This window comes from Hylobates moloch, unplaced genomic scaffold (assembly GCF_009828535.3).
Source record: "Hylobates moloch isolate HMO894 unplaced genomic scaffold, HMol_V3 SCAFFOLD_7, whole genome shotgun sequence".
NCBI classification, from domain to species: Eukaryota; Metazoa; Chordata; class Mammalia; order Primates; family Hylobatidae; genus Hylobates; species Hylobates moloch.
In genome coordinates, this window is record NW_026652282.1 from 46,333,333 (window position 1) to 46,356,593 (window position 23,261).

At 41.3% G+C, this 23,261-nt stretch overlaps 1 protein-coding gene and 1 non-coding gene across 4 annotated transcripts in view; both read left to right on the forward strand.

Moving 5' to 3' along the window:
* Positions 1-21,581, forward strand: part of KANTR (KANTR integral membrane protein) — a 36,929-nt gene extending 15,348 nt beyond the window's left edge. For all 3 annotated transcript variants that reach the window (XM_058441663.1, XM_058441665.1, XM_058441664.1), the window contains one exon: positions 15,073-21,581. In XM_058441663.1, coding sequence (XP_058297646.1) covers positions 15,873-16,103 — 231 coding nt within the window. In that variant the 5' untranslated portion in view covers positions 15,073-15,872 and the 3' untranslated portion in view covers positions 16,104-21,581. The remainder of the gene's footprint in view (positions 1-15,072) is intronic.
* A 682-nt stretch (positions 21,582-22,263) lies between these two features.
* LOC116812338 (U7 small nuclear RNA) lies at positions 22,264-22,324 on the forward strand. Its single transcript, XR_004370643.1, has one exon. It is a non-coding gene; the product is annotated as a U7 small nuclear RNA (small nuclear RNA).
* The last annotated feature ends 937 nt before the right edge of the window (positions 22,325-23,261 follow it).

Genomic DNA, 23,261 nt, shown 5'->3' on the forward strand with positions numbered 1-23,261 from the left:
AGACAGAGTCCCACTCTGTCACCCAGGCTGGAGTGCAGTGGTGTGGTCTCAGCTCACTGCAACCTCTGCCTCCCGGGTTCAAGCAATTCTTGTGCCTCAGCCTCCCAAGTAGCTGGGACTACAGGTGCATACCACCACACCCAGCTAATTTTTGTATTTTTAGTAGCGATGGGGTTTTGCCATGTTGGCCAGGCTGGTCTCGAACTCCTGGCCTCAAGTAATCCACCCGACCTCAGCCTCCCAAAGTGCTGGGATTACAGGCATGAGCCACTGCACCCAGCCATTAATTTCATTTTTTGATTGTTCATTGCTAGTGCATAGAAATACAATTGATTTTTGTTTATTGATCCTCTATCATATGACATTGCTGAACTTGTTCAAATAGTTTTTTGGTGGATTCCTTGGGATTTTTTAATATACAAGATCATGTTATCTCTAAATAGAGATAGTTTCACTTTTTTCTTTCTTGTCTGAATGCCTTTTGTTTTTTTGAGGCAGGGTCTTGCTCTGTAACCCAGGCTGCAGTGTAGCGGTGTGATCATAGCTCACTGCAACCTCGAACTCCTGGGCTCAAGCAATCCTCCCATCTCAGCCTCCCAAGTATGTAGGACTACAGGTGCACACCACCACACCCAGCTAATTTTTAATTTTTTTTTTAGAGACAAGGGTCTTACTATGTTGCCCAGGCTGGTCTCAAACTCCTAGATTCAAGCAGTCCTTTCACTTCAGCCTCCCAAAGTGCTGGGATTACCAGCTTTGTTCTTTTTGCTCCAGATTACTTTGGCTATTTGGTGTCTTTTGTGGTTTATACCAATTTTAGTATTTTCTGTAAAAAATGACATGGAACTTTTATAGAGATTGCATTAAATTTGTAGATGATTTTGAGTAGTATGGACATATAAACAATACTAATTTTTCCAATTCATGACCACAGGATATCTTTCCATGTGTTTGTATCATCTTCAGTTTCATTCATCAATGTCTTACTGTTTTCAGGGTACACGTCTTTTACCTCCTTGGTTAAATTTATTCCTAAGTTTGTTTTTTGTTGTTGTTTTGTTTTTGTTTTTGTTTTTGTTTTGAGATGGAGTTTTGCTCTTGTTGCCCAGGCTGGAGTATGCAGTGGCATGATCTCATCTCACTGCAACCTCCGCCTCCCAGTTTCAAACGATTCTCCTGCCTCAGCCTCCCGAGTAGCTGGGATTACAGCTGCTAATTTTGTATTTTTAGTAGAGATGGGGTTTTGCCATGTTGGCCAGCCTGGCTTCGAACCCCTGACCTCAGGTGATCCACCCGCCTCGGCCTCCCAAAGTGCTGGGATTACAGGCATGAGCCACCGTGCCTGGTTATTCCTAAGTATTTTACTTTTTTTCTGTAGCTATTGTAAATGGGATTGCTTTCTTGATTTCTTTTGCAGATAGTTTGTTGTTAGTGTATAGAAATGCTACTGATTTTTGTATGTTGATTTTGTATCCTGCAACTTTACTGAATTTATTTGTTCTAACAGTTTTCTTTTTTCTTTTTTTTTTTTGGAGACAGAGTCTCACTGTATCGCCCAAGCGGGAGTGCAGTGGCATGTTCTCAGCTCACTGCATCCCCTGTCTCCTGGGTTCAAGCAATTCTCATGCCTCAGCCTCCCGAGTAGCTGGGACTATAGGCGTGTGCCATCATGCCTGGCTAAGTTTTATATTTTTTAGTAGAGATGGGGTTTCACCATGTTGGCCAGGGTGGTCTCGAACTCCTGGCCTCAAGCCATCTGCCTGCCTCGGCCTCCCAAAGTGCTGGGATTACAGGCATGAGCCACTGCACCCAGGCTTGTTCTAACAGTTTTTTGGTGGAGTCTTTAGCATTTTCTATATATAAGATTGTGTCATCTGCAAATGGGAACAATTTTACTTCTTCCTGTCCAATTTGGGTGCCTTTTATTTCTTTCTCCTGGCTTATTCCTCTGGCTGGAACTTCTAGCATCCTGTAGAATAGAGTTCCTCATCTTAAAGGAAAGGCTTTCAACTTTTCACCATTGAGTATGATGGTAGCTGTGGGTTTGTTATATATGGTATTTATTATGTTGAGGTACATTTCTCCTATATCTAGTTTTTTGAGTTTTTATCATGAAGAGATGTTGAATTTTGCCAAATGCTTTTTCTGCATCTATTGGCATATGGTTTTTTTCTTCATTCTGCTAATTTGCATGTGTTGAACCAACCTTGCATCCTTGTGATAAATCCTACTTGATCATAGTAAATGATCCATTTAATGTACTGTTAAATATGGTTTCCAGTACTTTGTTGAGGATTTTTGCTTCTCTGTTCATCAGGGATATTGGCCTGTAATTTTCTTTTCCTCTAGTGTCATTGTCTGGCTTTGGTATCGGGGTAATGCTGGCCTCATAAAAAGAGTTTGGGGCCGGGCGCAGTGGCTCACGCCTGTAATCCCAGCACTTTGGGAGTCCAAGGCAGGTGGATCACAAGGTCAGGAGTTTGAGACCAGCCTGACCAACATGGTGAAACCCCGTCTCTACTAAAAATACAAAAATTAGCCGGGCGTGGTGGCGTGCGCCTGTAATCACAGCTACTCAGGAGGCTGAGGCAGGAGAATTGCTTGAATCCGGGAGGCGGAGGTTGCAGTGAGCCGAGATTGCGCCACTGCACTCCAGCCTGAGTGACGGAGCGAGACTGTCTCAAAAAAAAAAAGAGTTTGGAAGTATGCCTTCTTTTTCAGTTTTTTGGAAGAGTGTGAGAATGACTGATATTACTTCTTTATTTTATAAATTGTATTTATTTATTTATTTTTGAGACAGAGTCTTGCTCTGTCACCCAGGCTGGAGTGCAGTGGTGCAATCATAGCCCACCACCTCAACCTCCTGGGCTTAAGCAGTCCTACCGCCTCAGCCTCCTGAATAGCTGCAACTAGAGGCATGCAACGACCACGCCCAGCTAAGTTTTAAATTTTTTTTGTAGAGATGGGGTCTTGCTATGTTGCCCAGGCTGGTGTCAAACTCCTCCCTTGAACTCAAGCAGTCCTCCTGCCTCGGCCTCCCTAAAGTGCTAGGAGTGCAGGCTTGAGCCACCACACTCAGCCTAAAACATCTTGTAACTGGCTATTTTAAGCTGGTAACAACTTAACTTTGAGTGCATTAAAAAACTCTACACTTTCACTCCACCTCCTCACCACATTTTATGGTTTTGATGGTATAATTTATTTCTTTTTATAGTGTGTATCTGTTAACAAATTATTGTAGATATTATTTTAATAATTTTACCTCTTAACTTTTATGCTACATGTTTAAGCAGTCTGTACACCACCATTACAGTATTATAGTATTCTGAATTTGACTGTATACTTACTTTTACCAGTGAGTTTTATACTTTCATATGTTTTCGTGTTACTAATTAGCATTCTTTTCTTGAAGCTTGAAAAACTCTCTTTAACACAGAGGTGTCCAAGGGAATGAATACTGTCATGAGTTCTTAGTTTCTGTTTCTGGTTGAGCCAGTTAAGCCCCTTCCTCATCCCGCTTTTTTGCTTATTACTAGACACAGAAACTAAAAACCGTGGCTTCAGGCTGCTAAAAACTTACAGAACAACAACAACAAAATAAGGCGGGTTAGACAAGCTAACTTTAGCATTTCTTGTAAGACAGATCTGGTGGCAATGAACTCCCTCAGCTTTTGTTTGTCTTGGAAAGTCTCTTGTCTCTCCTTCATTTCTTGTTTTTTAATTATTAGTTTTTTAAATTTCAGTTGGTTTTGGGGGAACAGGTGGTGGTTGGTTACATGGGTAAATTCTTTAGTGGTGAATTCTGAGATTTTGGTGTACCCATCACCCAAGCAGTATACACTATACCCAATGTGTAGTCTTTTATCCCTCACCCCCTCCCACCCTTTCCCCCGAGTCCCCAAAGTCCACTGTGTCATTCTTATGCCTTTGCATCCTCATAGCTTAGCTCCCACTTATGATTGAGAACATACAATGTTTGGTTTTCCATTCCTGAGTTACTTCACTTAAAATAATGGTCTCCGATTCCATCCAGGTTGCTGCGAATGCCATTATTTCATTCCTTTTTTATGGCTGAGTAGTATTCCATGGTATACATATTACCACTGTTTCCTTATCCACTCGTTAACTGATGGGCATTTGGGCTGGTGCCATGTTCTTGCAGTTGTGTATTGTGCTACTATAAACATGCGTGTGCAAGTGTCTTTTTCGTATAATGACTTTTCCTGTCCATTTCTGAAGGGCAGCTTTGCTAGTACAGTCTTTTTGGTTGGAAGGTTTTTTCCTTCAGCACACTGAATAGATCATTTCACTTTTTCATGGCCTGTAAGGTCTCTGCTGAGAAATCTGCTGCTAGCCTTATTAGAACTTCTGTACCTGTTATTTGCTTCTTTTCTCTTGCTGCTTTCAAGGATCCCCTGCTTGTCCTTGATTTTTGACAGTTTGATTATATGTTTTTGTATAGTCTTGTTTGCATTTAATTTGACTGGAGAACTTTAACCTATGCCTGGATATTTTGTATCTTTCTCCAAACTTGGAAAGCTTTCTGCTATTACTTTTTAAAGTAAGCTTTCTGTTCCTTTGTCTTTTTCTTCTCCTTCATGAACCCTATTATTCAAAAATTTGCTCTTTTGAAGCTATCCTATCAATCCCATAAGCTGTCTTATTTCTTTTTCATTTTTCCCCCTATGACTGTATATTTTCAAATAATCTGTCTTCAGGTTCACAGATTCTTTTTTCTGCTTGATCAGTTCTGAGTGGGATATCCCACTCAGGGGATATCAACAGAGTACCTTGTGAGCATGAGATGATTATAATTATGAACTTTAATAAGACTTTATCTTTGACCTTTTGGCGATCTTCTTCTTGCCCATGGGCAGCTGTCATTTGTGGGGATAGCAGTCAATTCCAGCCACCAGAGCATGGCTGTAGGGGAAGATTGAGGTACCCTTATCAACGTTCTTCATGGTGACAGCTTTGTGTCCAGAGTAGCATTTAGCCAGGACCAGCACCACTTTCCCAGGTTTCATGAACTTGCCCATTTCAACAGCAACCAACCAAGCCTATAGCAGAAAACACACACAAAAAAAACCAAAAAAACCCTAATTTTTAAAATAATTTCAATCTCTCTGTTAAATGTTTCGTTTTATTTTTTCATGATATCATTGAATTGTCCCTGCATATTTTCTTGAAGTTCTGAGCTTCCTTTATATAATTACTTTGAATTCTTTGTAAGCCACTTCATACGTCTCCTCTTTGTAGGGTCAGTTACTGGTGCTTTCTTTTGTTCCTTTAGGTGGTAGTGTGTTTCCTTTTCCCTGATTGTTCTTTTTTTTTTTTTTTTTTGAGGCGGAGTCTCGCTCTGTCACCCACCCACTCCAGGCTGGAGTGCAGTGGCGTGATCTCGGCTCACTGCAACCTCTGGCTCCTGGGTTCAAGCTATTCTCATGCCTCAGCCTCCCGAGTAGCTGGGATTACAGGTGTGTGCCACCATGCCCAGCTAATTTTTGTATTTTTAGTAGAGTTGGGGTTTCACCATGTTGGTCAGGCTGGTCTCGAACTCCTGACCTCAAGTGATCTGCTCGCTTCAGCCTCCCAAAGTGCTGGGATTACAGGTGTGAGCCACTGCACCCAGTCGATTGTTGTTTTTAAAAACAAAACAAAAAAATTTTTATTTTGAGACAGAGTCTCACTCTGGCACCCAGGCTGGAGTGCAGTGGCATGATCTCGGCTCACTGCAACCTCTGCCTCCCGGTCTCAAGCGACCCTCCTGCCTCAGCCTTCCAAGTAACTGGGACCACAGACATGCGCCACTACATTCAGCTAATTTTTTTGTATTTTTTGTAGAGGCAGGGTTTCGCCATGTTGCCCAGGCTGGTGTCAAACTCCTGAGCTCAAGCAATCCACCTGCCTTGGCCTCCCAAGGCGTTGGGATTACAGGCATGAGCCACCGCACCAGGTTAAAAAATTTTTTTCCTTAAAAAATAGAGACAGGGTCTGGCTGTGTTGCCCAGGCTGGTCTCAAACTCCTCAGCTCAAGCAGTCTGCCCGCCTTGGCCTCCCAGAGTGCTTGGGATTATAGGCCTGAGCCACCGTGCTTGGCCTCCCTGATTGTCCTTGATCCTTGTGGCTGTGCATTGGTGTCTGCACATCTGAAGACGTGAAAACTCATTCTAGTCTTTGCAGACTGGCTTTGTCTGGGAAAGCCCCTCACCAGTCAGCCTGTCCAGAGATTCTGGACTGGCCGTCTGGCATGTTGTGTGGGCAGGCTTGCTGCTGGAGTCCTCAGGCAGGCTGGTCTGGTGTCTGGGTCAGCAGGTAGGTGGACCCAATGTCTGGGTCCATGGGGTTTGGCCTGGAGCCTGGATCCAAACAGATGGGCCTGTTGATTGGGTATGTGGAGGTGGGCCTGGAGCCTGGGTCCACAAGAGCACAGCTGGTTCCTGGATCTGTGGGAGCCAACTTCATGTCTGGGTCTACAGGGGCTGACATGGTGCTGAGGTGGACCTGAAGCCTAAATCTGCATGTCAAGCCTGGGTTCTGGGTCCATGGGGGCTGGCCTGGATCCTGGGTCTGCAAGGGTGGTCCTGGAGCCTCAGTCTACAGGAGTTGGTTTGGCACCAGAGCTTACTAGGGTGGGCCTGAACCCTGGGTCAGCTAGAGCCTTTGGCCATGAGGACCAGCCTGGAGCCTGGGAACTGTGTGGTGCTGGGGCAGGTGTGGAGCCTGGATTCTCTAGACCCAGCCCAGTACTGGGATCTACTGGGATGGGCCTGGGCCCCGGGTCTGTTGGAGCATGGGGCTGCAGGGACCAGCCTGAAGGGTGGGGCCACAGAGATCAGGCCACCACTGGGCAGGCCTAGAGTCTGTGTCTGTGTGTGCCAGCATGGTACTTGAATCTAGAAGGGCAGGCCTGCGGCCTAGGGCTGTGTAGATCGACCTGGTTCTGGGCTGGGCTGGAACCTAAGGTGGGCCTGGAGCCTGGGACCACATGGCCTGGCCTGGCACTGGGTGGACCTGGAGCCTGTGTCCACAAGGTCTTGCTGGATGCTGGGTCTGCAGGTGCTGGCCTAATGACTAGTGCTGTGGAGGCTGGCCTGGTGCTAGGGTGGGTCTGGAGACTGAGACTGCCAGGCAGGCCTGGAGTGTGAGGCAGTGGAATCTGGTCTGGTGCTGGGGCAGGCCTGGAGGCTCGGTCTGCAGGTACCAGCCTAGAGGCTTGGGCTGTGGGTGCCTGCCCGGTGCTGGGTTTGACTGGGGCAGGCCTGGTGTTGGAGTCCAGGGGAAAGCCCAGTGCTTACTTCCTTTCTCTTCCCCGAAAAAAGTATCTCTTTTCCCACTGCACTGCCTGGGGTTGGGGAGGGGTGGCATGGATAGTGTGTAACTTTTTTTCCTACCCTCTTCAATGTGTCTTTTCTTATTTCTGTGCTACACCCAGGTGCTGTCAACTTTCACCTGGTTTCCTTAGCTCTCGTGAAGTATTTTCATGTATGGATTGCTTTTCAAATTGATGTTTCTGTTGGGGGATGAGCACTGGAAAGTCCTGCTCTGCCGTCTTGCTGCCATCTGGACTCCCAAGGTTTGTTGTTGGTCTCTTTTTGTTTTTGTTGCTGTCGTAGTTCTTTTTCTTGTTGCTGTTTGTTTGTTCAGTGACTTTTCTGTACTCATTTTGTGGATTCCGTCTCCCCCTGCATTATGTGGCCTCTGAGTTGCCTGCTAGCAGCCTTTTTTCTTTTCATTTCTTGTTTTTCTTTTTAAGCCTGGATTCCTAGGGGTCACACCTGGTGAATAAATATAATTTGGTGGTCAGCCAGTGATTGGTCAGAATATATCCTTAAATGCCTTGCGTGTACATCTTCCAACCCTTGCCAAGAGGATCTGCGTAAGAAAGCATTGCCTTCAAAGTCCAGCCAGTGTGTGAGACAGCCTTCGCTTTCACTTTGTACTTGCACAGGGCCTTGCAGTCAGCCAGAAGTGAGTGGCTTGGGTCCTCTCCTATCCCAGCTCTTTCCTTGGCATGCATATAGCCTTGAGTATATGCACAGCCCTTTAGATCCCTAGGAATATGTCACAGCTTTTCAAAGTTTCCTATGGTTGTCTCATTCTCTAAGATTTCCTGTAAAATTCTCTAAGTGGTCAGATTTCTCTGTTGTCTGGAATTTGGTCACCTTTTGGATCCTGTACCACGGAACTAGGGAGGGTTGGGGAGGGAGGATGGGGATCACCACAAGTGAAATGTCGTAGACCTCACTATCTTGCCAAGATTCAGTAGTTTCTTTGGATGATGATTTTCACTTCATTCTGTGGCTTTGGTTAATTGGCAGAGTTCTAAAATGGTTGATTTGAGTTGGCTTGACCATCTTTTCATTGTTTTAAAGGGAAAGTGAGTTCATCAAAGTCCTCGCTCTGCCATTCCATCTATCTACTAATACTCCTGTCTTTGAAAAACACTTTAAATCGTCTTCATTTCACATGCCTTTGCAATTATGACTTCATTTCTCAGTTCCCCTAACAGCAAAACTCTTCAAAGAGTTTTCCTTCCTCACGTTCTCTACTCTTCTCCTATATGCTGTTCATGTAACATATATTAGATATATGATAAAAGAATAGGCCGGGCGCGGCGGCTCACACCTGTAATCCCAGCACTTTGGGAGGCTGAGGCGGGTGAATCACTTGAGGTCAGGAGTTGAAGACCAGCCTGGCCAACATGGTGAAATCCCGTCTCTACTAAAAATATAAAAATTAGCTGGGTGTGGCGGCATGTGCCTGTAATCCCAGCTACTTGGAAGGCTGAGGCAGGAGAATCGCTTGAACCCAAGAGGAGGAGGTTGCAGGGAGCCAAGTTCACGCCACTGCACTCCAGCTTGGGGGACAGAGCGAGATTCCATCTCAAAAAACAAAAAAACTCAGAATATATACATTATATACACGACTTATAAATATAATAATATGAAAACCCAAGAACTCACAACCCCACCCAAGAACATTAATGATATCATCTACCCGTGTGTCATTTTCTGTCCCATTCCTCACCCTCCCCACCACTCCACTCCTGAAATTCCTACTCTGCTAAGTCTTGTGCTTAACATTCACTTGCCCTTTTTGATATGTGGAATTTTTTTTCATATTTGTGGGGATGCTTAACCAATACATTGTTTATTTGACTCAGTTGTGAGCCTTATAAAAATAGTATCATACTGTGTGTGTGTGTGTGTGTGTGTGTGTGTGTGTGTTTTGAGATGGAGTTTCACTTGTCGCCCAGGCTGGAATGCAGTGCAATGGTGTGATCTCGGCTCACTGTAACCTCCGCCTCCTGGGTTCAAGTGATTCTCCTGCCTCAGCCTCCCGAGTAGCTGGGATTACAGGTGTGCACCACCACACCCAGCTGATTTTGTATTTTTAGTAGAGTTGGGGTTTCACCATGTTGGCCAGGCTGGTCTTGAACTCCTGACCTCAGGTGATCCACCTGCTTCGGCCTCCCAAAGTGCTGGGATTACAGGCGTGAGCCACTGCGCCCGGCCCTGTGTGGTCTTCTGAGACTTAACTTTTTTCATTCAATATTATGTTTCTAAGATTCACCTATGTTGTTACATGTAGCTAGAGTTTGTTTACAATATTCCCTTGGGTGACCATAAGACAAATTATCCATTCATCCGTTGTTGGACATTTGGGTCATTTCCAGCTTTTTGCTCTTGTGGACAGTGCTACCATGAGCATTCTTAGGTGTATCTCCTGGGACACATGCACACCCATTTTTCTAAGGTATATAGACCTAGGAATGCAATTGTTGGTTAATAGGTCATCCAAAAGTTCGGCTTGACAGGATTATGCCAAACTGGTGGTACCAATTTATACTACTTTCAGAAATGTATAAGAGATCCCATTGATCCACATCCTCATACACTTGATATTGTCCTCCTTCTTATTTTTTGTTATTACACTGAGTGTAAAATGGTATTTCACTGGGGACATATTAGCAGATATTTCTTAGTCATTAATGTGATCGAGCATCTTTTCATGGTCCTTAGCCATACGTTTCCTCTTCTGTGAAAGGACTGTTAATATCTTTAGCCCATTAAAATTTTTCTGGGTACAATGGCTCATGCCTGTAATCTCAGCACTTAGGGAGGCTGAGGCAGGCAGATCACTTGAGCCCAGGAGTTCGAGACCAGACTGGGCAATATGATGAAACCCCATCTCTACAAAAAATACAAAAATTATCCAGGTGTGGTGGTGCATGCCTGTGGTCCCAGCTACTTGGGAGGCTGAGGTGGGAGGATGGCTTGAGCCCGGGAGGCGGTGGCTACAGTGAGCTGAGATCACACTACTGCACTCGAGCCTAGGTGGCAGAACTAGACTCTGTCTCCAAAAAAAAAAAAACTTTTTTTTTTTTTTAGATGGGTTCTCACTACATTACCCAGACTGGTCGTGAACTCCTATGCTTTTGGATCCTCCTGCCTCCATTTCCCAAGTAGCTAGGATTATAGATGTGCATCACCATGCCTGGCTAAATCATTTTTTATTGATTTGTAGGTGTTCTTTATGTGGATCCTCATCATTGGTCAGTTGTATGTGTTGAATAGCTTCTGTAATTTTGAAGCTTTTTTAATGGTGTCTTTGCATGAGCAGAAATTCTTATTTTTCTTTCTTTCTTTTTTTTTTTTTTTTTTTTTTTTTGAGACGGGGCCTCACTCTGTCACTCAGGCTGGAGTGCAGTGGTGGGATCACAGCTCACTGCAGCCTTGACCTCCCTGGGCTCAGGTGATCCTCCCACCTCAGCTTCCCAAGTAGCTGGGACTACAGGCGTGTGCTATGCCTGTAAATTAGCCATACCTGGCTAATTGTTATTTTTTATTTTTTGTAGAGACAGGGTCTCTCTGTTGCCCAGGCTGGTCTTATTTTTGAGTTGAACAAATCCATCTTTTCTGTATTATAGCCAGCAATTTTTTGTCTTGTCTTCTCTAACCTATAGTTATAAACATTTTCTTTATTTTCTTCTAGTAAAAGTTTTAAAAGTTTACTTTTCACATTTAAGTCCAAATGGAATTGGGTTTTGTGTGGTATAAGGTAGGGAGCTGGTTTCGTTATTTTCCATATGGATAACATAATCTGAGAAACCACCTCTGGCTGGAGCATCAAAGTTCCATATCCATATAGATTTGTTTCTGGCCTCTCTTTGCTGTTGGCCAGCTTTTTGTCCCTGAACCAGTACTATACTGCCTTAATTACCTTGCCTTCATAATAAATCTTGGTATTTGATAAAGAAAAATCTTTCCATCTTATTTTTCTTCAGAAGTATCATGTATTTTTAGCCCTTTGTTATTTTATTTATTTATTTATTTATTTATTTATTTATTTATTTATTTATTTATTTATTTTGAGATAGGTTCTTGCTCTGTCACCCAGGCTGGAGTGCAGTGGTCTGATCTTGGCTCATAGCAGCCTTGACCTTCTGGGCTCAAGCAGTCCTCCCACCTCAGCCTCCTAGGTAGCTGAGACTACCATCATGCCATCATGCCCAGCTAATTTTTGTATTTTTTGTAGAGACAGGGTTCCCCCCATGTTAACCGGGCTGGTCTTGAACGCCTGCGCTCAAGCAATCCACCCACCTTGGCCTCCCAAAGTGCTAGGATGACAGGCATGAGCTACCTTGACCAGCCCCCCTTTGTTATTTTATTTTATTAATTTAGTTATTCGAGACAGGGTCTTGCTGTGTCACGCAGGCTGGAGTGCAGTGGTGCAGTAAGTTCACTGCAGCCTCAACCTCCAGGGCTCAAGCAGTCCTCCCACCTCAGCCTTCCAAGTAGCTGGGACTACAGGGGCATGCCACCACATCCAGCTAATTTTGGTATATTTTTGTAGAGACAGGGTTTCGCCATGTTCCCCAGGCTGGTCTCGAACTCCTGGCCTCAAGTGATCCTCCTGCCTTGGCCTCCCAAAGTGCTGGGATTACAGGTGGGGGTTACCACACCCGGCCCCCCTTTGTGTTTTTTTAAACACATTTCAGAATCAGCTTGTCATGTTCTATAAAAATGTTGGAATTGCAATGAATCTGTAGATCATTTTGAAGAGAATTGATGTTTATGGTGTTGAGTCTCCCTAAGAGCCTGACATAGCTCCCTATTGTAAATAAATTATTGACTGTCTTCTGGCAGAGCTTTATATTTTTCCGCATAAGGTCTACATATCTTGTGTTAGATTTATTTATTGGTACTTTATGGGTTTTCTGCTATTATAAGTGGGATCTTTTATTGTGTGTTTTTTATCTCTTTTGCAGGTATATAGAAATGAAGTTGGCTTTTGTATATTAGTATTATAACCATTTGCCTTATTACACTTATTATTTATTTTATTTATTATTTATTTATTTTTGAGGTCGCATCTCGCTCAGTTGCCCAGGCTGGAGTGCAGTGGCGCAATCTCGGCTCACTGCAACCTCCGCCTCCCGGGTTCAGGCAATTCTACTCAGCCTTCCCAGTAGCTGGGATTACAAGCGCGTGCCACCACGCTCAGCTAATTTTTTTGTATTTTTAGTAGAGATGGGGTTTAATCATGTTAGCCAGGCTGATCTCGAACTCCTGACCTCAAATGATCCACCCGCTTCGGCCTCCCAAGGTGTTGTGTTTTTTTGTTTGTTTTTGATTTTTGAGATGGAGTCTCGTTCTGTCTCCTGGTCTGGAGCGCAGTGGCGCGATCTCGGCTCACTGCCACCCCCACCTCCCAGGTTCAAGCAATTCTCCTGCCTCAGCCTCCTGAGTAGTTGGGATTACAGGCTCCCACCACCATGCCCAGGTAGTTTTTGTATTTTTAGTGAAGATGGGGTTTCACCATGTTGACCAGGCTGGTCTCTCGAACTCCTGACCTCAGGTGATCTGCCTGCCTCGGCCTCGCAAAGTGCTGGAATTACAGGAGTGAGCCACCACACCTGGCCCTAAACTTATTTTTAAGTAGGTTTTTATTCTGGAATAGTTTTAGATTTACAGAAAAGTTATTTAAGAGATAGTACAGAGAGTTTCTATATATTCCTCACTATAGTACATTTATCAAAAATAAGAAAGCAACATTGCTATATTACTACTACCTAAACATCAGACTTTACATGGCTTTATCAGTTTTTTTCACTGGTGTCCTTTTGTTGTTCCAGGATCCAATTCAAAATATCACATTGCATTTAGTTGTCATGTCTCCATAGTGTCCTCTGGTCTATGACAGTTTCTCAGTCTGTTCTGGTTTTTTTTTTTTTTTTTTTTTTTCCAGAAGTCCATTAAGCTGAGAATGTCCTTGTTTTTCATGACCTAACAGTTTTAAGGAATACCGTTGAATGTTCCTCAGTTTGTATTTGTCTGAAGTTTTGCTTATATTTAGACTGGAGTTGTTTTTGGAAAGAACACCAGAGTTTAAAAGCCTTTCTTATCAGATCATATCAGAGGTACCTGGTATCCATTGGCATCCCTGGTTTTGTGAACCTTCATCCCTTGGTTAAGGTGGTGTTTGCCAGGTTTTCCCCCTGGCAAGTTGCTGCCTTTCGCTTTTCATAGTCTGTTCTTTGGAAGACTCTAGCCCACCCTCAAGGAGGCGGGAAGAATTGAGCTACAGCTCCTGGAAGGAGGGGGTGTATCTCTGTATATCATTTGAAATTCTTCTGTAAAGATTTGTCTCTTATCCCTTATTTATTTATTCAGTCACTTATATCAGTATGAACTCATACATTTTTATTTAATAATTTGAGTTATAAATCTAATACTGTGTTATTTGTTTTGTTGGTCAAATCAGTCCAGTTTTGGCCACTGGGGACTCTTGCCAGTTGGCTCCTGTGTCCCTTTCACATACTCCCATCCTTTGGTTTTGAGCACTGCTTTACTTGCCAGCACTAGGAAACGCTCCAGACTCATCTTGTATTTTCCTCTCTTAGTCCTGGAATCAGCCATTTCTCCAAGGAGCCCTCGTTCCTTTTAAGGTGTCTGTATATTCTTTTATGTTTTCTATGGTGACAACCATATCAGCTATAAATAATGACAGTTTTGTCTTTTCCTTTCCAATCTTTATGCCTTTATTTTTCTTGTCGTACTGAGATGACCAGGACATCTAGTACAATGATGACGGCATGCATCTGTGTCTTGTGTATTTTAGAGGAAACATCACTAACTTTTCCCTATTAAGAATGATACCGTATTTGCTATAGATTTCCTACAGGTTTTATCAGGTTAAGCAAGTTCCATCCTATTACTCTATACTAAGAGGCTTTTATTTTTTTAATAATGAAAGGGTGTTGAATTTTTACCAAATGCCTTTTCTGTTTCTTATGATAATTATATGTTTTTTCTCCAATAATCTGATATGTGGCAAATGATATTTATAGATTTTCCTCATGTTAGACCATCTTTGCATTTCTTGTATAAACACAACTTGGTCATGGTCTTTCATTTTTTTATACAGTGCTGGACTCAGGTTGGTAAACAAAAGTTTGGAATTTTGCAATTGTGTCCATGAATAAAATTGGTCTTTACTTTTCCTTTCTCAGGCTGTTCTTGCTGGCTTTTGGCATTAAGGTTCTGCTGGTATAGAATGACTCAGAGTGTTCCCTCTTTTACAATATTCTGGAAGATGCTGTATAACTTTGGAATGATTGGTTTGATAGAACTCCTGCAAAACCATCTTGGTCTAGTGTTTTCCTTTTTAATATTGAATTAGTATTAAACTTATAAATTAAAATCTTTTCAAAATTGTGAATAAGAAGGTTGAAATTTGCTTCCATATTTATTTTATAAGCTTTATGCTTGAAATGGCTACACACAAATCCTGAGCAAGACTTTTTAATGATGCATTCTTCAAATTCTTAACAGTCGCCATCCATAAATGTCTGTCTTTGTACAAGTAGGTGATAAAATATTTAAAGCCAATTTTTAAATGTTTCAAAGATATTTAACAATTGGAATTATATCTAACAGCTTTTCTTTTTGTTTCACTGACAAGTATATTGTTAAAACTTCTCTTGATGATGTGAGTAGATTTCAAATCCAGTTGAACGCTTTCATATTAACAATTTCAAAATAATGATGAAGCTCTTATTTGCAGAACATGCATCATTATTAGAACCATCACCCTGCAGCTAGCTTGGATACCATTAAAAGGGCTCATCAGCTGCAAACGGATTAAAGTATCTGATACTCGGGAAGACAGAGTTTCAGGGTTTCTACCTGGAGCTACACCCTCAGGAAGCCCCTCCTTGGCCTCCCTGCACCCAGCCCCATCCCAACCAGTCACAACTTGGGCTGTGCGTGGTGTTTCTTGGAAACTGGAACATAGACTCCTCCAGCAGCTCCACAGGCCCCTTGTCCTCAATGAGCAGAAGACTACAGGAGCTGGCTACTGAAGAGGCTGTCCAAGTGATAGAGCACCTTCTTGGCCCTGCTTAGCACATTTACTGCAGAGCTGGATGCTACTTATTTGTGCTCACCACCTTCAGGGATTGCAGAGAGATTTGTCAGACCCTACTTCACTAAGGGCCACCCTCTAAGGATCTCCAGAAGAGGCTGCCCATAGAGAGAAGTGGCCTGCCTAGGGTCTCCACTGCCTCAGGTCCTACCCGGACACCTCTAGGGCTGAGGGGATCAGTATCTCTTCATCTACCTGTAATCCACATACCAAGTGGAAGAATCTGCCTGCTGTTTTTTGTTTGTTTGTTTTGGCGGGAAGAGTTTTAACTACTGCTGTAATTCCTTTAGTAGCTATGGAACTGTTGAGGATTTCTTTTTCTTCTTGAGTCGATTTTGGTAAGATAACAGTTTTCTAGGAGTTGGTCCATTTTGTCTGCATTTTCAAATTCATTGGCATAAAGTTTCCTTTTTATTCTCTGCTGTGTATAAACTGTAACAATGTCTCCTTTTTCATTACTGATATTGGTTATTTGTGCCTTCTCACTTTTTTTCTTGATCAATCTCACCAGAGGTTTATCTATTTTATTAGTCTTTTCAAAGAACCAGCTTTTGGCTTTGTTGCTCCTCTCTATTGTATCTTTGTTTTCTATTTCTTTAATTTCTGCTCTTATCTTTTTTGATCTCCTTCCTTCCACATTTTTTGGGTTTATTCTGTTGTTCTTTTTCTAATTTAACTGGACGTTGAGCTCATTAATTTTCATTCTTGCCCATTTTCTAATTTGTGCATTTAAGGATATAATTTCCCTCTAACTCCTACTTCTCCATAAGTTTAGATATGTAGTATTTTCATTATTGCTCAGTTATAAGTACTTCATTTCCATCAAGGTTACTTCTTTGACCTGTAAGTTACATAGAAATGTGTTTTTAGATTTCCAAATGTTTGGGAATTTAAAATTTTATCTCTTTGTTATTGAAATCTATCTTAATTGCATTATGGTCAGAAGATGTGGTTTGTGTGATAACAACTCTGAAATTTTTTAGACTTGTTTTATGGCTTAGTATGTGACCAATATTTTTGAATGCTTCCTATGTGCTAATTTATAAGAATGTGTGTTCTCTAATTGTTGAATACAGAGATCTACATATGTCTATTATCAAGTTTGTCAACTATTGTTCAATTTTTACTTACCTATACCGATTTTTTTTGGTCATTATCTACTGATAATTGAAAGGTGTGTTAATGTTCAACTGTAATGGTGGATTTGGCAATTTCTCCTTGTAATTCTGTCTCGTTTCTTGCTTTATATATTTTGAGGGTGTTCATTAGGAATATTCAAATTAAAAATTGTTATATATTCCTGATAAATATGTAATGACCCTCTCTATTCCTGATAATGCATTTTTCTTTGAAACCTATTTTATCTTATATTCATATAGTAACAGAAACTTTTCTTGTTGGGATTTGTGTGGTACATAATTTTCCATCCTTTTACTTTTGAGCATTTTCATGCCATTATGCTTTAATTATATCTCTTGGAAACAACATATAACTGGACCTTTTTAAAAAATCTAATCTGATGATCTCTTTTAGTTGGCAAGTTTAGTCTGTTTACATTTACTGTGATGTATTTGGGCTTGTTTCTACCATCATACTTTTTTATTTCTGTTTACCACTGCTACCTTTTCTGTGCTTCATTTTCTCTTTTCTCGCCTGCTTTTTTAGTTTTGAGATTTATTTTCTTATTCAATTTTTTTCCTCCCTATTTTTAAATTTTTTTCTATTCTTTCTGTGGTTAACTTTGATGTTTTCCATAGGTGTTTAACTTATAAAGTCTAAAGTTAAACAATATTTTAGCCCCCTTCTTGAAGAATGCAGGAAGCTTAGAAACCTTCAACTCTAGTCATTCCTCTCCTGACCACATACTGTTGTTTTCAAATATGTTAGTTTGTTCCTTTTTATAAACCTCACAATTATACATCATTGTCAGTATTATTTTATATAGACAGTGTTTGTTTGGACTTACATGCATACATTCTTGTATCGCAGATCATCCTTTGGGATCATTTTCTTTCATTATGAATATACTGTTTAAGTGGGTTTTTTTTTTTTAGTACAGGTCTCTTGATGTTAAATTCTTCCAGTCTTTCTTATATGTAAATGTCTTTATTTTATCCTCATTCTTAAAAGATAGTTTGTTACAGGTATTTTTACTCAACACTTAGAATATATGGTTCCATTCTCTTTTGGCTTTGAGAAGTCTGTTGCTATTAAGTCGACTATCAGACTAATTGCTGGTTTTGTGTGTGTGTGTAGCAGTAGTAGTAGTAGTAGTAGTAGTAGTAGTAGTAGTAGTAGAATGTGCAGGGGGTCCTGCAGTTTTACTCTAACATGTTTACATATGTATTTTTTTTTTTATTCTACTTTGGGAATGTCATGCTTCGTGATTCAGTGGATTCATGCTTTTCATAATTTCTGGGAAATTCTCAACCATTTTCTCTTCAAATATTGCCTTTCATTTTTTCTAGTTTTTCTTTCTCAGAATACAGTTAGTCATATTTTGGACCTCCTCATTCTATCTTCCGTATCTCATAACATCTCTGAGATTTTCTATCTCCTTGTCTTTCTGCACTTCATTCTGGATAATTTCTTTAGGTATATCTTTCAGCTTACTGATTCTCTTTTCAACTATGTCTAATTTGCTCTTTAATCTGCCCATTGAGTTTTTTATTTCAAAAGTTATATTTTTCATTTGTACAAACCTCATATATTTTACTTGCTAATCTGCCTAGTCATCCCTAATAGTCTCTTATTGTTTGGTCATCTTTGTGATTACATCTGTTATTACTTCTTTAAAACATTTTATATAATTTTTGTTCAACCAGTAGTCACTGTTTGCATGAGTATGACATTGTAAATATTGTTCACATCAAAACTACATAGTATATTCTGATTACATATCCTTTCTTGTATACCCTTTCGTTTTCCTTGGAGCTAATAATTGTGTATTTTGTTTTCTTTTGCTTAATGTTCTAGTACCTATTACTATTCTTCTCTGAAATTCTTTATACAATCCAAATCAGATCATGTCCTTCCACTATTCAGAATTCTCCCATGGCTCCCACCTCCCTCAACAAAAGCCAAAGCCCTCACCATGGCCCAAAAGTTCCCTTTACCTCTCTTACCTTGTCTCCTATCACTCTCAATATCACTCACTCTTCTCCAGCTACACTGGCCTCCTTGCTGTTCCCCAAGCGTGCTAGATACCCTTCCTTTTCAGGGCCTTTGTACTTGTTCTTCTCACTGCCTGAAACACCCTTCCTCCCAAATAATCTGATGAGTTGCCCTAGTACTTCCAGTGTGCTCAAATGTCACCTCCCTAGAGAAGTGTTTCCTGATCAACATATCTAAAATCGCCCCATCACATGCATTTTATATCCCTTTATCCTACTTTATGTATATTTTTCTACAAAGCACTGATCACCACCTGGTATATTTTATATTTATTTATTGTGGTTAGTGTTTGTCTCTCTTCAGTAGACTGTAAGCTCCATAAAGCAGGGACTTCTGTTTTGTTCACTGCTGTATCCCCAGTGCCAAAAACAACAGTGCATAGTAGATACTCAATAAATATTTGTGGAATAAACTGAATGAATGGATGAATGACTTAATTGATTAATGTGGAGGATAGAGAGATAAAGGCCTTGAGGAGTAGGCTAGGCACAAAGGCCTTTAATGCCATGCTAAGGAACTTGGATCTCATTTTTCATAAGGTTGGGGGCTGTGAAGAAGCAGTGAGGATAGCTCCTGGGTTCTTTTGGGAAGCAAGTTCTCAGTTGGTAGGATTGTGGCAAAGCCCCATATTTTCTGACTGGCTGTATGCCCTAGGGCTCCTGAAGGCAGGCCTGCCTCTTACTCAAATAGCCCTCAAACTGCTGTGTTGTCATGCTGCCTATTACCTGGTGAAAAACCCCCAACTCTCATTGGGCTTTCTGATCCCAGCTATCATCCCCCTTTCTCTTGCACCGCGAGGAACTGTTTCCTGGTCCCCAGGCCAAGCAGACCACTCTCATTATACTTTACCTGTGGTACTTGGTGGTGGTAGGGGGGCCGCAGGGGATAGCGTGGAAGCTGGCATGATGCTGGGCTCATAGTAAGTGTTGTTATAATGGGAGATACCCATAGGAGGGTAAGTTACAGCTCAAAAAGAGTTTTTTTCATTGTCAAAGTGAGAACAGGCTGTGTGGGGTTTTAGTCCTGACTTTGCCCCTAACCCTACTGGGGCCTAGTCTGGCTCCAGTGTTTCTGCCTGCCCATGACTCTGGATACTAATTCTGTTATCTAATGTGTGACCTACTCTCCTGTTTTGGTCATCCACTAATTTCATCAGCATGCCATCAGAATTATACAGAATGCCATGTCTAATGTGTGACCTACTCTCCTGTTTTGGTCACCAACTAATTTCATCAGCATGCCATCAGAATTATACAGAATGCCATGTATAATTAGATCCCTGTGGCATGCCAGTAGAGACCTCCCTATCCAGGCCATCGATTTATTAATCATTAGCACACTGAGTTTAAACATCCAACTAGCTATAAGTTCAGTTGAGCAAAATTTGACTACTTACTATGTGTCAGGCCTCCTGCTGTACACTGAAGACACAGAGATGAACGAGGTGTGTTCCCAGACACAGAACCGTAATTTCAGGGCAGTGTGGTCAGTGCAGTAACACTGGTGGGAAGAATAGACTGTGAGAGCCCCTAAGGAATACACAACCCAGCTCAGGGGACCAAGGAAGCTTTCTTGGAAGAGATGGCATATGAACTAAATCTTAAAAGATTTAGTTTAACTTTCTAATGTTAAACTGCTCTTGCATTTCTGGGATTAAACTCAACGTTTTTATGTTGTATTAAATCTTACTCATTCTGGATGTGGTTTGCTAATAAACTGTTTAAGATTTTTGCATCTTTAGCCATCTGTATTTGTCTGGTTAAGGTTATAGTGATCTTATCCAATAAATAAATCAGTTTTCTAGGAATTGGTCCAATTCATGTAAGTTTTCAAATTAATTATATTCTCATATTTTTAAATTTTTACTATATCTTTTATGTTGTTCATACTATTTGTGCCTTTTCTATTTTTTCTTGTTAGTCTCTCCAAAGATATTTTTTTAGTGATTGGCCTTGAAAGCTTACCATACATATTTAACCTAAAGTCCAAAGTTAAACATACTCCCCACCCAAACAATTCACAGACTTTATAAATCTTTAATGTCTCCCAATTTACATGTTATTATGTCTACTATTTTTGTTCCTCCCTTATTAAGGATGACACTAACCATATCATTTTATGCAAACATTGTTTGCTTAAATACTCATTTACCTTTTATTTGCCCATCTTTCTTCTTTTACCTCAGATGTCGTTTTTGGGATGATTTTTCTTCTTCTTTTTTTTTTTTTTTTTTTTTGAGATGGAGTCTCACTCTGTCGCCCAGGCTGGAGTGCAGTGGCGCAATCTGGGCTCACTGCAAGCTCCGCCTCCCGGGTTCACACTATTCTCCTGCCTCAGCCTCCCGAGTAGCTGGGACTACAGGTGCCTGTCACCATGCCTGGCTATGTGTGTGTGTGTGTGTGTGTGTGTGTGTGTGTGTGTGTTTAGTAGAGATGGGGTTTCACCGTGTTAGCCAGGATGGTCTCGATCTCCTGACCTTGTGATCCGCCTGCCTTGGCCTCCCAAAGTGCTGGGATTACAGGCATGAGTCACTGCGCCCAGCCTGATTTTTCTTCTTCTTGAAATACATACAGAACTTCAGAAAATCCTTTAGTGTAGATCACTTAATTGGAAACTCTTAGTCTGTGTTTATCTATAAATGCCTTTTTTTCCCTTTATTCTTCTTAAAAGATAGGTTTGCTAGGTACCTACTTCTAAATTACCTTTTTTAGAAGGATATTAAACACTGACACTAAGAGGACATTATGACACTTGTCTGGTTTCTATTATTACTGTTGCAAAGTCTACTGTCACTCTAATTTTTTTTGTAGGTATTCTTTTTCTCTGGCTGCTTTGAAGGTCCTTTGATTATTGCTTGACTCTGTAAGATCTTTTTAGTTGGTGTTGTCTTGCAAATGTTCCTTTTTTATAGCTTCCTAATCTTGCCCTATGAATGCAGTGTTTTCTTCTTGTCGCTCTGATGACATTAAATAATAATGTCTTTTTAAAAAGTGTTCTCTCTACAATTTTATTTATTTATTTATTTATTTATTTATTTATTTATTTATTTATTTATTTATTGAGACAGAGGCTCACTCTGTCACCCAGGCTGGAGTGCAGTTGCGCGATCTCATCTCACTTCAACCTTTGCCTCCTGGGTTTAAGTGATTCTTCTGCCTCAGCCTCCCAAGTAGCCGGGAATACAGGCGCCCGCCATCACACCCGGATAATTTTTGTATTTTTAGTAGAGATAGGGTTTCACCATGTCGGTCAGACTGGTCTCAAGCTCCGGGCCTGAAGTGATCCGTACACCTTGGCCTCCCAAAGTGCTGGGGTTACAGGCGTGAGCCACTGCTCCCGGCCCTACATAATTTTTGTTTCCAAACATATATATTTCGTTGTCAGCAGCAGTGAGAAACTCACTGACACCAGATTTGGCCAAAGGCACCACAGATAACACAGGCATGACATATTCTGAAGCCTTAGAAAGAATCTGTATGAATAGTGGGCCAGGGGGGCCCTCTACTGTGTGCAAACATGGGTCAGTGCCACAGTTCTGTCACTTGCGAGTATGGTAGTGCAGTGGACTTGAGCCAGACTGCCTGGATTCAAATCCCAGAGCTGATCAAGTCACTTGACCTCAATTTTCTGTAGTTTCTTCTGTAAAAATGGGGATAGTAGTGTTACAGCTCTTTTAGAATGTGTCTATCAGGCATTCTGGTTTTTGCCGAAAGCCCCCTTAAAAATAAACAAAAATGGGGATAATAGTAATATGCACTTCATAGGATTATTGAGGGTATTAAATGAGTTAATCTACATAAAGTATTTAGAATAATGCATGGCATGTAGTAAGCACTGTATATGTGTTTGCTATTACTACCATTATTTTGCGACGAGGGGATTGAAGGAAGAAAAGCTTCTATGGTGCAATGGGGAAAGGAGTATATCCTGCCCTGTGTGTTCCCCTAATATCTTGGATATAAAAGCCATCCACAAAAAAACACAGGGTCAGGAATTTGAAGGGGTTATTTGGGCATCTTAGAGTGTGGGATATCAAGTAGGCAGTCAGAATGGGATAGAATTCTTCAGTGGGAAGTATTGGATATTTTCTTTTTGGAGCAGAGCAGTACCATATGGGGGAACAGTGACAGAGGGATAATCTAAGGTCAGGGGATTTCTTAAGCAGTTAATAATGCTTTTTCTCTTAGGAACTAACCTGTCAGGTACTGAGAGGCTTTGAAGATGGCTCTTCAGGTTGGGGACACGCCTTTGTTAAGGGGCAAGACTGCTGCCAGGAGTTGATTCACATACTCAGAGGTAGGATTGACCACATTAAAAAAATGCTTTCAAGTCTTTGTTCTAAATTTTATTTGACCCTCCATAAGTTTGGGGAAAGTCCCAGCCTCAGTAACCACCTCAGTAACCATCCCAGACACAGTCTGGAGGATATGAACAGGCAGAGTGGGTCATATGGAAAACAGGCGCGTGGTGGGGAGGCCAATTTGAGGAGCCATTAGTATTAACATGGAAAGTTCAAGAGATACAAAAATTATAAACAAAGCTTTATCAAATCAAATCCAATAATGTATTAAAAAGATAATGAATCATAACAAAATGGATTTTATCCCAGGAATGCAGGATTGGCTTGGCATTAGAAAATCAATCATGCAGTTCAA